The sequence below is a fragment of the Thunnus albacares genome, chromosome 2 (assembly GCF_914725855.1).
Source record: "Thunnus albacares chromosome 2, fThuAlb1.1, whole genome shotgun sequence".
NCBI lineage: Eukaryota > Metazoa > Chordata > Actinopteri > Scombriformes > Scombridae > Thunnus > Thunnus albacares.
The window spans coordinates 16,985,181-16,998,970 of record NC_058107.1 but is presented as its reverse complement, the minus strand read 5'-3'; the positions used below and the strand labels follow the sequence as shown (position 1 = coordinate 16,998,970).

At 43.0% G+C, this 13,790-nt stretch overlaps 2 protein-coding genes across 2 annotated transcripts in view; one reads left to right on the top strand and one right to left on the bottom strand.

The window, feature by feature from the left end:
- The window catches only part of slf1 (SMC5-SMC6 complex localization factor 1), a 37,206-nt gene extending 31,474 nt beyond the window's left edge, over nt 1-5,732 (top strand). Inside the window, exon 18 of the mRNA XM_044369215.1 lies at nt 3,910-5,732. Within this exon, the coding sequence (XP_044225150.1) occupies nt 3,910-4,406 (497 nt within the window). The 3' untranslated portion in view covers nt 4,407-5,732. The remainder of the gene's footprint in view (nt 1-3,909) is intronic.
- A 1,894-nt stretch (nt 5,733-7,626) lies between these two features.
- Nucleotides 7,627-13,790, bottom strand: part of mctp1a (multiple C2 domains, transmembrane 1a) — a 145,540-nt gene continuing 139,376 nt past the window's right edge. Inside the window, 1 exon segment of the mRNA XM_044369228.1 lies at nt 7,627-8,693. Coding sequence (XP_044225163.1) covers nt 8,622-8,693 — 72 coding nt within the window. The 3' untranslated portion in view covers nt 7,627-8,621.

Genomic DNA, 13,790 nt, shown 5'->3' with positions numbered 1-13,790 from the left:
CTGTTAGCTTTCAGGCAGACAGATCTACAATCAAACACGTAGCCATACAGTCAGTCGTACCGGCTTTCAGGCAAGCCGAGCCCAGGGCCGTGCTGCAGGGCTCCTCTCCTCCCCACACCAGTGTCATCCCTCCGGTTTGAGCCTGTCTGTCAGCTGGTTTTGACACAATGACGGCAGGGTACACTGGAAAACTGTGCCTCTCAATCTTGCATTTCTTTCTTCTGGCTTACTGATGATGTGAGCGAACAGAGCTGGGATTGACAGACATGACAGAAGGAATGCTAGAAAAGAGGCAGTGGTAGTTTAGATTGGACTGAGAGACTGTAGCAGATTGCGGTGATTTTATTTTGCATTTTTGTGTCGGGCAGTTTTATTGTCATTTCCAATTTTCATCATCAATAAAAGGGAATTTTTCCTGTTGGTCACTGCACACATAAAACACAAGTGCAACATGATTTCCGTTGTTCAAAAATGCAGTTATAATATGGTATCTGGCTTGTAGTGTAAGTGATGCTTTGTGCTTAAATTATTTCTGCGATATTCGTTTACATATCTTTGCCGCTCCAACAACCGAATTTCCCATGAGAGGAGAACATACTGTAGGAGTTTCATTTTACTTAACTGCAAGGAAATTCATGCATTTCAAGAGTGAGTGGTGTAAAGCAATTTATAAATTTAGTTTATGCACATTCACTATGCATGCATGCATTTACTCTGCACATATCTAAGTATTAAATTTGAATTTAGCCTTTCTTTGTTCAGTTTTATATTCGTTATATCTAAATGTTCTTGAATTCTAACCATACATCCAACAGATTATAACACTCACACACACACACCATTTAAGAATGAGGAGCAATTCATATGACCCTGTATTGTGCCAGGGAAAGCAGAAGTATTAAGCAGAAGTGGAAGAAGTAAACTTTGTCCACTCTTCTCTTTTCCTCCTCAGGTAGAAAACACTGCATGACATGCTTAGGTTTGTGCCCCAGGCTGAGAGGATCCTTGCAGAACTCTGTCCAAGGCTGGTCCTCTCAAAGAAAGGCATAGAACAGGATGAACTGTAATGAAAAACAACCTTGGTCTTCCAAAACCATCCCATCTTTGTTAGAGTTCATCCAGAAGCGACAATGGCAGATCTATTTTCCAGCAGACATAGTGTTGCGAGTGTCTGTATGGGGTTCTATAGTGGTGGTTCAAAAAAAAAAAAAAAAAAAAAAACATATCCACATTGTGGTGGACCTGCACCTTTCTGCAGTGTGTCATGCCATGGTCAGCTTCACACATTACAGTCACTCCTACTGGATGAGCATAATAGTGAGGACAGCTTGTTATAGGAACCTGGTGATTATGACCTGCTGTGAGCTACCTCACTCTCTCTCTCTCACACACACACACACCATGTCACTCCGTCTCCCTCTCCCTCCCCCTCGTCTTTCTCTTGTGGCCACTTTGATCAAATCTGTGCTCTTACGTCCTTGACTGCTGCCCCCGACGCCTGACCCCTGCATTTGAAATTTCCCCGCTTATGTAAAAGTTTATGTAGATTAATGCCACAATTTATGCAGATTGAGTTTTTGCCACTCAGGCTTGAAGCACTAAAAGGTAGATGAGCGCTGACCTTCCCCGCTAACAGCTACGTGAGCTCTCACCGATTATCTCATAACTGCTATACATAGTGTTAGTTCTGTGGCAGATAGAGAGATGGAGAGCAATTTCTGAATTCATAACTTTCCATTTTTAACTTTTTTTTTTTTTTTTTTTTTAAAGCGTGTCTCTTAAAACAAGGCTACATTCTGTCTTTTTGTCAAAATGGCATTTGGGAGGCTTAGTACGTGTGGTTTATGTCACAATACACCACACACACGCACACTCATGATTGTCCCTCCTTTAAAACATCATGCTTCCTGCAGCCCCACAGTGTCTGTCAAAGAAAAACAACTGCCAGCAGTGGTATCAACCAGCCTTTCAGCCGTCTGTGTGTCACGCCAAGCCTCCACAGAGCTGTAAACTCGCTCACAAGTGGCCGCAGCATTGCTGAGGTTGAACAGTCAAGTGCCATCAAGAGCAGTTTGCCATAGAAATGGGTCTATCTGAAAGCAAACAAAGGGCTCACACTTAACTCGACCCGCTCCATGTAGGCTAAGTGCGCACAGGCCTGTCTGACACTGGAAAATGGCTTTCAGTCTGAACAGACAAAGCAGAAGAGCAGAAAGAGGAGACGTAATTGTCACTGTTGTAACTTTTCTGGCTTTGAGAGAGGCAAAAAAAAAAAAAACTGTTGCATTCAGCTGTGACTGTCATGTTCAGTTTGAATGTGGCGAGGCAGGACTGAAAGGGTAAAGGCAAGGTTATTGGAGATGCTTTCAATGTAAAGATATTTGTATTCATCATAACATTAGTGTGCCACATCTGTCTCTTTCGCTGAAATATTACCGCTGATCTTCATTGAAAGTGCAAGCCAAGATAGTATTGTGCCACAGTCACAAACGATTTGGATTAGTTCATAAACTTTGCTGGAACAAATCATCCTCACAAACCACTTTTTCACATCTCTATGAAGCGTGAACTTTTAACGGAGCAATTTTCTGATGTCACAGTCAAGGTCTGTTGCGAGTTTGTCACCCGCGGTAGTTCCCTGTGTTAGTGCTACTGTTGATACTGTAGCAATGAGCTCGCTCACAACATTACATCAAAAAGCTAACAGGAAAGCGGAGCCTCCATCAGGTCACTAGCCCTCTGTGCTTTTTACACAAACACAAAGTGACCCGCCCGTCACACAGTTAAGACAAGGTGTCAGCTGAAGTTAGCACTGAAGTGAGCTAAAAGCCCTGGCTGGCACTGAGGCCCAGTGGGAAAACAGCTGTTCACTTTAACTCCTCACTACGCTGTGTGTGTGTGTGTGTGTGTGTGTGGGAGAGTTTCTGTATGTGTGTGTACTGTATAGCATATGGCTTCATGTGTGTGTCTGCGCACTATTTATATCCGTTGCCGTGTCCTGCCATTGACCCGTGCAGTGTCTCTTCCGCCTTATTTGATAATGATGCTTAACATTACACTTATTAACCTCCTAGTCTTCCATTCAAAATCAAATATTTCAAATTCGATCAAATCCCTCTGTATTGTGCAGCTTGCCAAAACTACAGGTGGATGTTACCAGATATAATTTTAAATCACCAAATGTCCTCTGTGCTAATTTCCTCAAAAGCATTTTCAGGTGATGCTACAAGAAACAAGAGGCAACGTAAAGATGAGCTTACTAAAGGTAGAATAAATACTGGTGGGTCATAGTGCATGAATGTTTAGGTAGTGTTTGTATTTAGATTTTCTGTTTTCCGTGTGTGTGTGTGTGATGTGATGTGCTCGTATCCTTGTGCCTTCATATAGAGTTGTCTTACTTGGATAGCGCGATCAGATCTTCTTAAAGACTTTCTGCCTTTGTACAATATAGACGAAGCGTTCTGTGCAACCAGAACAAATTGGAGTTGACTTTTGAGTATGTTTTTTGAAAATAGTCATAATAACATTGATTCTGTAGCACAGTGTAACAGTGCAGAAAAAAAAAAATAGATGCCTGTCAAACATATATATAGGAAAACATTTACAGTCATGCTTGTCTCAGGTTGTTTCCTCTTGGTGCTGCATTTTGAAGGAGTCAGCAGAGGAATTTTGCACCACACACAGAGAACCAGTCGACTTTTAAGAGGGAAGTGCTAGGTCATGCATACAGTCTTTTCAGGCACAATTATGTCATCATGGACGTACAAGCTGTCATGTGCATTATGTGTACTGCATATGTACCGACACCTTCGAGGAACATGTAGCGGCATCGAGCTGTGAGAGAAATGTCTTCTATTGAGGACAGTAAAGGTTGTGTGATCTGACGCTGTATACTTCTGTCCCCTCCAGGCTCAGTTCTCCTCCAACAGACTGATGGAAACGGGCGGACTGCGCTGGATCTGGTCTCTGCAGCAAGTCAGAGGGAGGAGCTCCTCCACAGCGCACAGGTCGGTGACTCTACCCTGAGAAAGAACGTGTCCGAGGTCTTGAACCTGCCCCTCCTTGAGGCCGGATCCTCTCTGCTGTCACACCTCATTTTCTCCTACCGGCAGGAGAGGGGCCTGCCCAGCCACACACAGTCCAACGACAAGACCCACAATCTGGGACACAGGCTGGTTAGAGCCCTGGAGATGCACTCACTTGAAAAAGTGACTTTGGGCTGGACAGACCAGCGGGCAGTGAGGCTGGTGGCGGATATAGAGACACTGTTGGAGCTCGGCAGAGGGAGTTACCTGGAGCAGGTGTCTCAGGCAGTGAAAGAGTGCAAAGGAGAGAACACTCTGTTACTAATGGAGGTACTGGGGGATATGAAGTCTCTGGGAGAAGCACTAGTGGCTGATGTGTGACATAGAATCAATTGAAGAAGAAAGAAAACACATTGAAAAAGACATGAAATAAAGAAATAGGCAAGATAATCTGTGATTGAAATGTTCACCAAAGTGCATCTGTGTTAGTTATATCCACCTCCTGGCCTTCTGTGGATGCATGCCTTCAAACTAATGTGGCCTTCTCTTGTCTTCTCATTCAGGTAAATAGGTAAGCATGTGTTGTTGTTGTTTTTTAAGTTGACTGTAGGTTCATTTCTACAGACATACAGTTTTATACTCATTTGATTGTAACTACATCATAGTTTGGTTCTATTTCACTACCTGTTTTGGTGTCAAATATTTTATACTTTGCAAATATTTCTGAAATGGAAAATGTTGTCATGGCAACACTAACATTTCTGTGTAGACTGTTACTACCTCAAGTTTGAGTTTTTCTACTTTTCTTAATGTTCAAAAATTAGATTGTTTAACAGATGTCACTATTATTTATAACAAAATAAAGAAAAATAAGTTGGTTGAGTTTTACACTTTTATGCTACGAAGTTAAAAAATTTCCGGTGTAGTATTTTAATACCAATAAGTCAGGGGGGGACATGGCAGCTGAAAGGCGCTCTAAAAGATCGAGTAGCATGATGTGGGGGCTGCTGTAAAAGAGTAACATCAGTTCTCACAGAAGTTATCGTGGTCTGGGATGCTTGAGACACTGATGTGCACTCAGGGTCTCCGCCACACAGACAGCAGTGAAGAATGAGCCACTTCCTGAAGCTGAACATGAATGAGGAGAGGGGCTTAAAGCCTGCATGTTTGAGTGGGTCGAGTGGGCGATGTAGCAATGGAGGTGAGGAGAGGGGGATTTGAACCTGAAATGTGAGCGCGGTCGGTGTTGGAGACTGAGATGAATGGTCTTATCCCCTTCGCTGCTACCGGTATTCACTTAAAAATGAGCTTGTTGATGTGGAAAGCACATTGTGCAAGAATCCAGACACTCTGAAGATGATAAAAAATATTTAATCTCATGTTTGTTTTTCCTCTTTTTCAAAATAAGCAACATACATCAGATGCATTTCATTTCTCAAACCAGAAATATATACATCATATTTTCTCATGACTTTCGCCTCTCCTGACCCACCCACGTCTCAGCTCGTACAGTATTCCTGTCCTGAAATGACATTGGTCAGAACTGGGCACATGAGGATGATGTCACAGGCAGGCAACGTTGCAGGCGGAAAAAAGACAGATCTTAGAAAATGAGGCAGGCATACACCTACTTTACAATATCACCAGACCATCAACAGGCATACTGTATAAAATACAACCAATAATTAATAAGTAGTTAGCTATGTACAGTATCATTTAAAAAATAAATAGTCTCATTTCAAATTGGTGCAAATAAAAGTTCTTTTTCCTTTACAGCTGTCAGTCTGATACATTCCTTTATATAATTTATTTTCTCTGCATCATACAAAATAAAAACACTTTGGTTTGCTTGCAAACATAGCCAGAACCAAATAATAAATGACAAAAGAAATGGTATTTGGATGCAATACCACACAATAGTCACCACATTTTGCTGTAAAATAACTACACACAGTAGTAGACACATATCAGGTATTCAAATGGTCCCTTCAGGCATTATAAAAAGCCATCCTTCACCAGCCACAGAGTGTGTTTGTTGAGGAGGCTATAATCAGTCTGCGACGCTGCTCTTGGGGGACAGTCTGTTATTGTCTTTCAAGTGGATTCCTCAAAACAACAAAACAAAATCAATGGCCCTCTAGAGTGACAGATTCGAGCCTGTTGATATTTAAGCATGGAGATGGATGGGTAAAGAGGGAGGGAGGGAGCAGGAGAGGGTTAGAGGGGATGGCAAGCAGACAGACAGACAGAGAGGGTAAGAGGATGATAAAATGGCAGAGGAGAACTAGAGCTGCATTGGGGAGGGGGTTTAGAGTGATAAAGACGGACGGAGAGACAGACAAACAGACGGACAAAGGGGGAGAGCTGGGAACAAAAAGATGGAGAGGGGAGGAAAGATGGAGGCAGGGATCAGTAGGATGAGAGGAGACCTCCTCAAATGTAGCCCGAGCTGTGATCTTTCAACAGATGCTCAGCGCGAAGCCCAGGAGACCGTCCCTTCAGACAGGGTCGCAACCCTGCTCACTGACGAATGAGGGAACCGCAGAGAGAGCAAACGGAGAGAAGCATGATGGGAAGAGGGATCTGAAATAGCATAAAACACACACACACACACACACACACACACATACACACATTGACATCTCAGGCCTAAGTCCCCTCAGAGCCTTGTCTTGTCACACAGCGACTTGCTGCTCATCTAGCTGACGGCCTTCTACACTAGCAAACCCCACACCAAATAACAGCTGGCACTTCTGCTGCACCACACACACATTTACATGCTGACACACACACACACACATACACACCAAATGAAGCTGCGCATCAGTCTACAGCTGGAGGGGAGATACAATTGTAACACACACCAACACTGAGAAAAGCAATATGTCTTTGATTGCATAAACGTGTATACGCAAACACTCTTACATACACAGTTCACATACACAAGCCTCTGTCTCTAGAAAGACAGATCAAAGTTGAGCTGTGGGCGCAGGAGGTGGGGCAGATGGAGAGGGCGGCCAGCCTGGGGCACAGCATCACAGAAGAGCGTGTTTGTCTTTGTGTGTGTGTGTGTGTGTGTGTCTGAAAGGGAGAGAATGTGCCTACTCAAATGGGATGTTTTGTTTTCATCTGTGAGCAAGTATGTACAGTATGTGTGACAGAGATCTCTAAGAGAGCCTGTGTATTCAAGTGAGAGGTTGTCTTTTTTTTTTTTGAGTATGCATGCATGCTTGTGTGTGTGTGTGTGTGTGTGTTCCGTGTGTGGCCGTCGAGCCAAACACGGAGGGAGATGAGAGGAAAGGAGACCAGCCTTTCAAACAAGATTAGGGCTGTGGCTGCCTAAAGGCCTGCCTGCCTTGCGACACTCTGCATAGACTGGGTGACATCTATATTAACACCATGACAGCAGGCCCAGTCTGCTGCGCCTCCTGACAGAGAGAGAAGGTGCCTCACTGACTGTCTGACTGATTGACTGACTGGAGATTTTGACATGTTTTTAACAGGTTAAACGAGCTTACAGCAAAATTATCTGAGCATTTAGTAGTGGTAAACGCTCAGCGGCATCATGTCAACTGTCCCAACAGTGTTGTTCTTTTTTTCCTCTGGGTATTTTTTTAATGACGATTATATAAACACAATCTATGTTTCAATCACTGTACTTGAAACGAATACCACTGCCCACTGCGGTTTGCTTTTTTTTTTTGTTTGTTTTGGAGTCAAATTCTGAAAAAAAAGCTAATTTGGCCATTGCATTAAAGCACAGACAGACAGATACCACCACAAGCTTTCAGCCTGTTTGTCCAGTTTTGTGTTTGTGTAGAAGGACATATCTGGAGGCTACCACTGTAATTACTAATCAACTTGTCTGGCTGAGTTAAGTGGAGACGATCCAAATTACTGGCAGTGAACATAACATCATTACCACATCCAAGAGGGGAAGAAAAGAAAAAGATACTTAAGTACAAAAACAATTAGAAAATATTAATATACTCCAAAAAATCACTTCATAACTACAATATTAGCTTTAAAAAAATGAAATGTCTACTGCAGAGTGATGATGCACAATGTTAGTATAAGGCTTGTTTCCTGATAAACATGGATGCACTGAATATGTCGTTTTGGAGCAGTGAGTAAGAAATGTTCAAATTCGTTTCACTCATTGTGTGACACTTGTGGCGAGCAAACGGACAGAGTCCTCCGAGCTGTCAGAGTGACGGAGAGAAGAAACAAGGAAGGTGGCTCATCACGACAGAGATAAAGGTCATTCCATCCATCCTTCCCACCCGCCTTTAAAATCAATCAAAAGCATAATGGTGATAAGAATAATTCAAGAAATTTCTTGTACTTGTCTTGTACTGTTTTTTTTTCTCTTTTTCTACAAAATTACACTTCAGGAAACTGTACTGTACATCATGAGTAATTAAAGACAGAAAAAGGTTTAAGAGAGGAGAAAAAAAAGGAAAGGAAAAAAAAAAAAAAGGAAGGATAGCTGAGCCGAGCTGGTCCCGAGCCGTCTCCCTCTGCTCCTCAGTGTCCAGTAATAGACCAAGAGAAGAAAAGTGGAGAAGAGAGGAGTTGGTGGGCGGACACAGTCATCTACCCGGGGTTGTTTTTCTTCCTTTTATTTGGACTGGGATTGGGATCCAGTTTCAGCTCTCGGTACTGCACCTGTTAAAACACACAGAAACACATGCACGCACGCACACACAAACACACACCACCCGGTCAGGTGGAAAGAGCAAAGGATGCTTGAATAGCACAGAAACCCTCAAGAGGCTCTCTGGGTCCAGCTGTGTGGAACCGTGGCCTCAGGGAAGGGATTACACACTGATTACAACACACACACACACACACACACACACACAGATGCACATAAAGACATGTACACTCACGCACACACTCACACACACACAAACACAATACACGAACACTGTTCAAAGCTCGAAATACACTCGCACACAGACGCACACGAATGTACACGTACACACGTACTTCCACAGATGTGGAACGGTGGCCTAAGGGAAGGGATCACACAAACAAACAGAGCACAGGGCAAGGGCTCATGGGAAAGCTTGGAGAGACAACAGAGTCATCTCAGCATGGCAAGATGGTGAAGAGAGAAAGGGCAGAGCGATGGGAAAGAGACAGAAGGTAGAACACAAGTCTGTGTATAGCTGGTAGTTACTTCAGTATCGCCTCATTACCCATCACATGTTGACTTGATCTGTTAGCTTCATACATGCTGCACTGAATGTCGTGAGCTTTATTGACCAATCTCGTGATGAGTCATGTAGAATAAAAAGCTAATTACTGTATAAAAGTCAGGCAGAGACATGACATATTTCTGACAAAAAACCACAATGTGAATCTGCACAAAAGCACACTAAGTGCATCATTCATGGTATGAAAAACAAACCAAAAAATGACAGTGCAGAACCCCTCCTTTGTTTCTCTCTTCACTCAGGTTGGGTGAACTGTGGTTAGGCATCAGAAAGTAGTCTGTCTATGTGGAGCTTTCCCTCTTCTCCCTCAATAATAAGTGGATACTAGAGAAAAACTAACCAGATGAGACTTGTGTCTCCTTGCAGACAGGTGAAGGGCCTGTCAGCCATTAGGAGCAGAACAGCAACACCAACTCGAGTGTTTCACAACTACTTAGGATGACTTTAACTGGTTCGGCTTTAGACAGCAGGAGATGTGCAGGGAAAGAGGGAAGGAGAGTCTAGAATTTCTAGTTTCCTTTATTTAACTTAAAGTTACTACAAGGGACTTTTATTTTGTGTTAATTTTAGAGGCCCCTGTGGACTAAAGCGGTAGTATTTTCCCAGAATGAAGACTGCATTTCCCATGAGCACCACCGCCATTTGTCATAAAGATCTTGGCTAGCATGTGCATTTATTTTGGAAGCTACTGAAAGAAAGACATTACTTATTTTTAATACTATTTATCTTTTTTTAAACACAGCTGTTTGCAGGATGCATAGCAATGAGGTAATGTATCTATTTGTGGCTATGTTAGATTAATGATTGTAATATGATGATAGTACTGTTCATACACCTGGGTTACAGGTACGGCTGCATTCAGCACCAAATCTGGCAACTTTCAATGTCCCCTCATCCTCTCAACGTCTTTATACTCCCTCATGCTACAATGCTACATACAATGTAAACAAAGGCTCTTCCGGTCTACTTGCCGTAAATTGTTTCGTCTGATTTTGCAGGTGATCCGACCCGGTGGCAGGCATTTAGAATAGCTATATAGAAATAACCAATCTTCTCAATAATGATCTTGTTTGCTTATGTAGGTCATATAGCGGCATCAGAGGCAACACGAGACTGTTTCATAACCAGTTAAAAGTTCCTTGTAGTAACTTTAAGAACCACTTTAATCCAAAGCCCCCCACAGCACCATATGTGCATGCTCTTTTAACAGCCCTAACGACGCGAAAGTCCCACCACAACAAATTAAGTGCCATGTTCTACCTTTTGAGGCATTGAAAGCAAATATTTTACTTTCTTCGGAGCCTTGTGTTATGTTTTGTTAACAGTATGTAAGCAAGCATCAGCTGAACAAATGTAGACACAGATTTTCTGCCTAAACTTAATCCTACAATCCAGCATCATAATTCTAATGACTATTTATGTATCGCTATTATGTTACTCATAATCACTCACTCTAGTGGCACATTACAATAACCTCAGAATATGTTCAACGCTATCACTGGGGTTAGCGTCACCAATTTCTATATTTGACATGTTGCTTTGCAAACAAACCCAGCGAACAGATCATTGAAAGAAACAGCTCTTAAGTGATGGACACTCAGACGCAAGAGCATGACAGTGGTTCAGCGTCAATAACCACAGACTGTCACTCTAGCAGTCTCACTTTCAGATGTATGCACACATGTGCATGCATACACACAAATACAGTCGCTAGCCTAGACAGATTCAAAACACTGACAAGCACTAGCCACTGAATCAGAATACTAATAGAGACAAAAAAAAAAAAGAGTTAACAGTCACAGCACCAAAGAGCCAGTATTGTCTGTGGGATCCCTCCTAGGCTGACGTACTGTAGGCTACTCTGCCTGTCTGACTGACTGACACCCTCTCTGATTCTCCAGGCAGACAACAAACTGACGTCAATACGGTTTCTCTGTTCTGTCTCATGGTGAGTCTGTCTGCTGTGGACGGGAACAGCAGCGTCTCTCAGCGCTGGCTGGGAATAAGCCTTTATCATCCATCTTCTACTGGTTCCCACTGTCGCTTCAGTGAAGCCTTCCACTATCCTCTGCCTGCAATGTACAAATCTGTGATGCAAAGAGACATGTGTGAACGCACGCAAAAGACACATGAGTACCAGCAAAGGAAATGTACACACACACACACACACACACACATACACCCGCGCCTCCCACATCACACAAAACACCCTGCCATCCCCGCATCATTAAAATCCCATATAAATCCACACACTCCACACACAAATATACAGTGGGGTATGGCTGTTCCTCCGTCTAACAGTGGTGGTCACCAATGTCCCGTTAAAGTGCTTACAGAGTGGTTAGGCCAGCATGTGTTGCTTTCTACGCCTCACTAGGCAGCCAGACTGCACTGATTCAGATCTGGATGCTCCTCGCTGTCCACAAGGCAAACTAACATCCTACTAAACAGCTGTACAAATACAACTGGTTTGTAAGATACATTGACAGAGAAGAAGAGAGGCTAAGAGACACAGCCTGAAAGATGACGATGAAATAATCCAGGTGGAGAAAACAAAGGGGGAAAGGAATGATGGGAAGCAAGATAAAGAAGGGACAGAAATAGACAGAAAGATCAAGGGAAGAAGAGTAGACACCAGGACAAACCAACAAAGGAAACAGGAGAGAAAACAATGAGAGCAAAGAAGAGACTGGGTGAGATATGTGGACACTCGGGTGATGACAGATACTGTTCTCATGTGGGTGTGGATCCTTTTATAGCCCTGCCAACTAAAGCAGACAACGAAGCAAAAATCCAAGGGACAGAGAGGGGTTTATATGGCCCCATCTGTGTGTGTGTGTATGTGTGTGTGCGTGCAGTGGTAGTTTTGTTAGGGGACCATGACAGTCCTGGCAGAGTGCCCACATTGACTGCGATCAATGACAGTGGTGTATCCGTGGATGAACAAGTGACTGAAATGGTTGAATTATTTAAATCACTGATGAGTGATGGAGTAACAGCACATCTGCACAGACTGCAGTTACATGGACATACAGTATATCTGTTAACAGGAAATAATTGCAAGCAAATTCACAAAAAAAATCAGCCCTTATCAAAATGTTTATTTCTCTATATGCAAACTAATTTTTACTCATTGTTTGCTACAAGCTTCAAACAAGCTACCGTAGATCCAAAAGTAGGACAGGTATTGTACGGGATCACTGACTGTTAGTGGTCCCATTATACGACCAAACCCCTACAACAGCGAAAAGGAACACGGCAATTTAAATCTGCACGTTGACATTCCTGTCCAAACAAAAATCTTTGTGAGTGCATACAAACAAAGAAAAGTTTGCATGTCAGTAAAAAGTAGGGTTTTGTTTGTCATGAAAAGTAGCGAGAGGGATCGACAAAAAGAAAGGGTGAAGGAAAAAACAATATCTCAATCAAACAATACTTTTCTCTCTGAAGAGCTGCCAGCCAGGAAAAATGGGGCTCATGCGTCACAGGTTCAATTCCACCTTACAGGTGACAGGCCTGCCTGACGCTATACCCTTGGCTCCCTGCTGCAGACAACAAGAGCTAGTTAAAGTCAAAAACAGAAGAAAAAGGCAGAGGAGGTGAGGAGAATGTGGGACGTTAGCAAAATAAAAGAAACCAGAATTGGGTGAAAGTAAAAAAAGTGTGGTAATGCACATAAGCAATTTGGTAGCGCGAGTGGGGAGCTTAAAGGGGAACATCGACGGGAGAGGCAGTGGGTAAAGACCCAGCGCTGCTCAAAGGCTGCTCCACCCTCGCTCCTCTCCTCTCCTCTCCTCTCCCAAATGTTGACAGTACAAGTGCAAAACAGGCTTTGAAGTATGCTCTGCTGAAGGGGCGCCGTGTACCGTGCTTCGTTTAACGGTGTTACCCACAAAGCATCCCGGAACCTGCCTCTCTCCCTCTCTCACTGTCTCTCATTCTCTCTCTCTCCCTCTCACATTGAACCTTTGACAGTGTTTTGATGATGCCAGTGTGGGCAGACAGACAAGGCGAAACCAGGGTGGGTGACAGTGTGCAAAAAAAAAAAAAAAAGGCAAATACGTGAGTAGATAAATGAAGTCAAGAAAGGCAAGGGAGCAACATTTTAATGATAATATGTTATTCTGTTTGCAGTCCTCTCCAGAGAGCACAAAACTCAAAGTGGGTTTCATCTCATGTGACACCTAACAGAGCATAAGGGTTATTAAATGTTTCCAGGGAAACACTACTGTGTACAGTTCAGACATCTGCAGATTGTAGGATTCAGCACTCACGTCTATTGTTGAGAAAGAAAAGGCATGTCAAGGTGACATAAACCAGCGAGCAAAAAAAAAAAAAAAAAGTAAGGAAAGTTTTGCCTATTAGCTGCAGTGGTACGACATTGAATAGTGACTAATTGGCCGCTCGCAGTAAAATGTTTAAATTTGTCACAAAAGTGGGGGAAGGACAAAGCGAAGGAGAGAGAGACCTCTAGTAGATGTGAGTGATGGCATCTGGCAACGTATCAACCTTTAACTATCCTGCCTTTGACCTCAATATACCC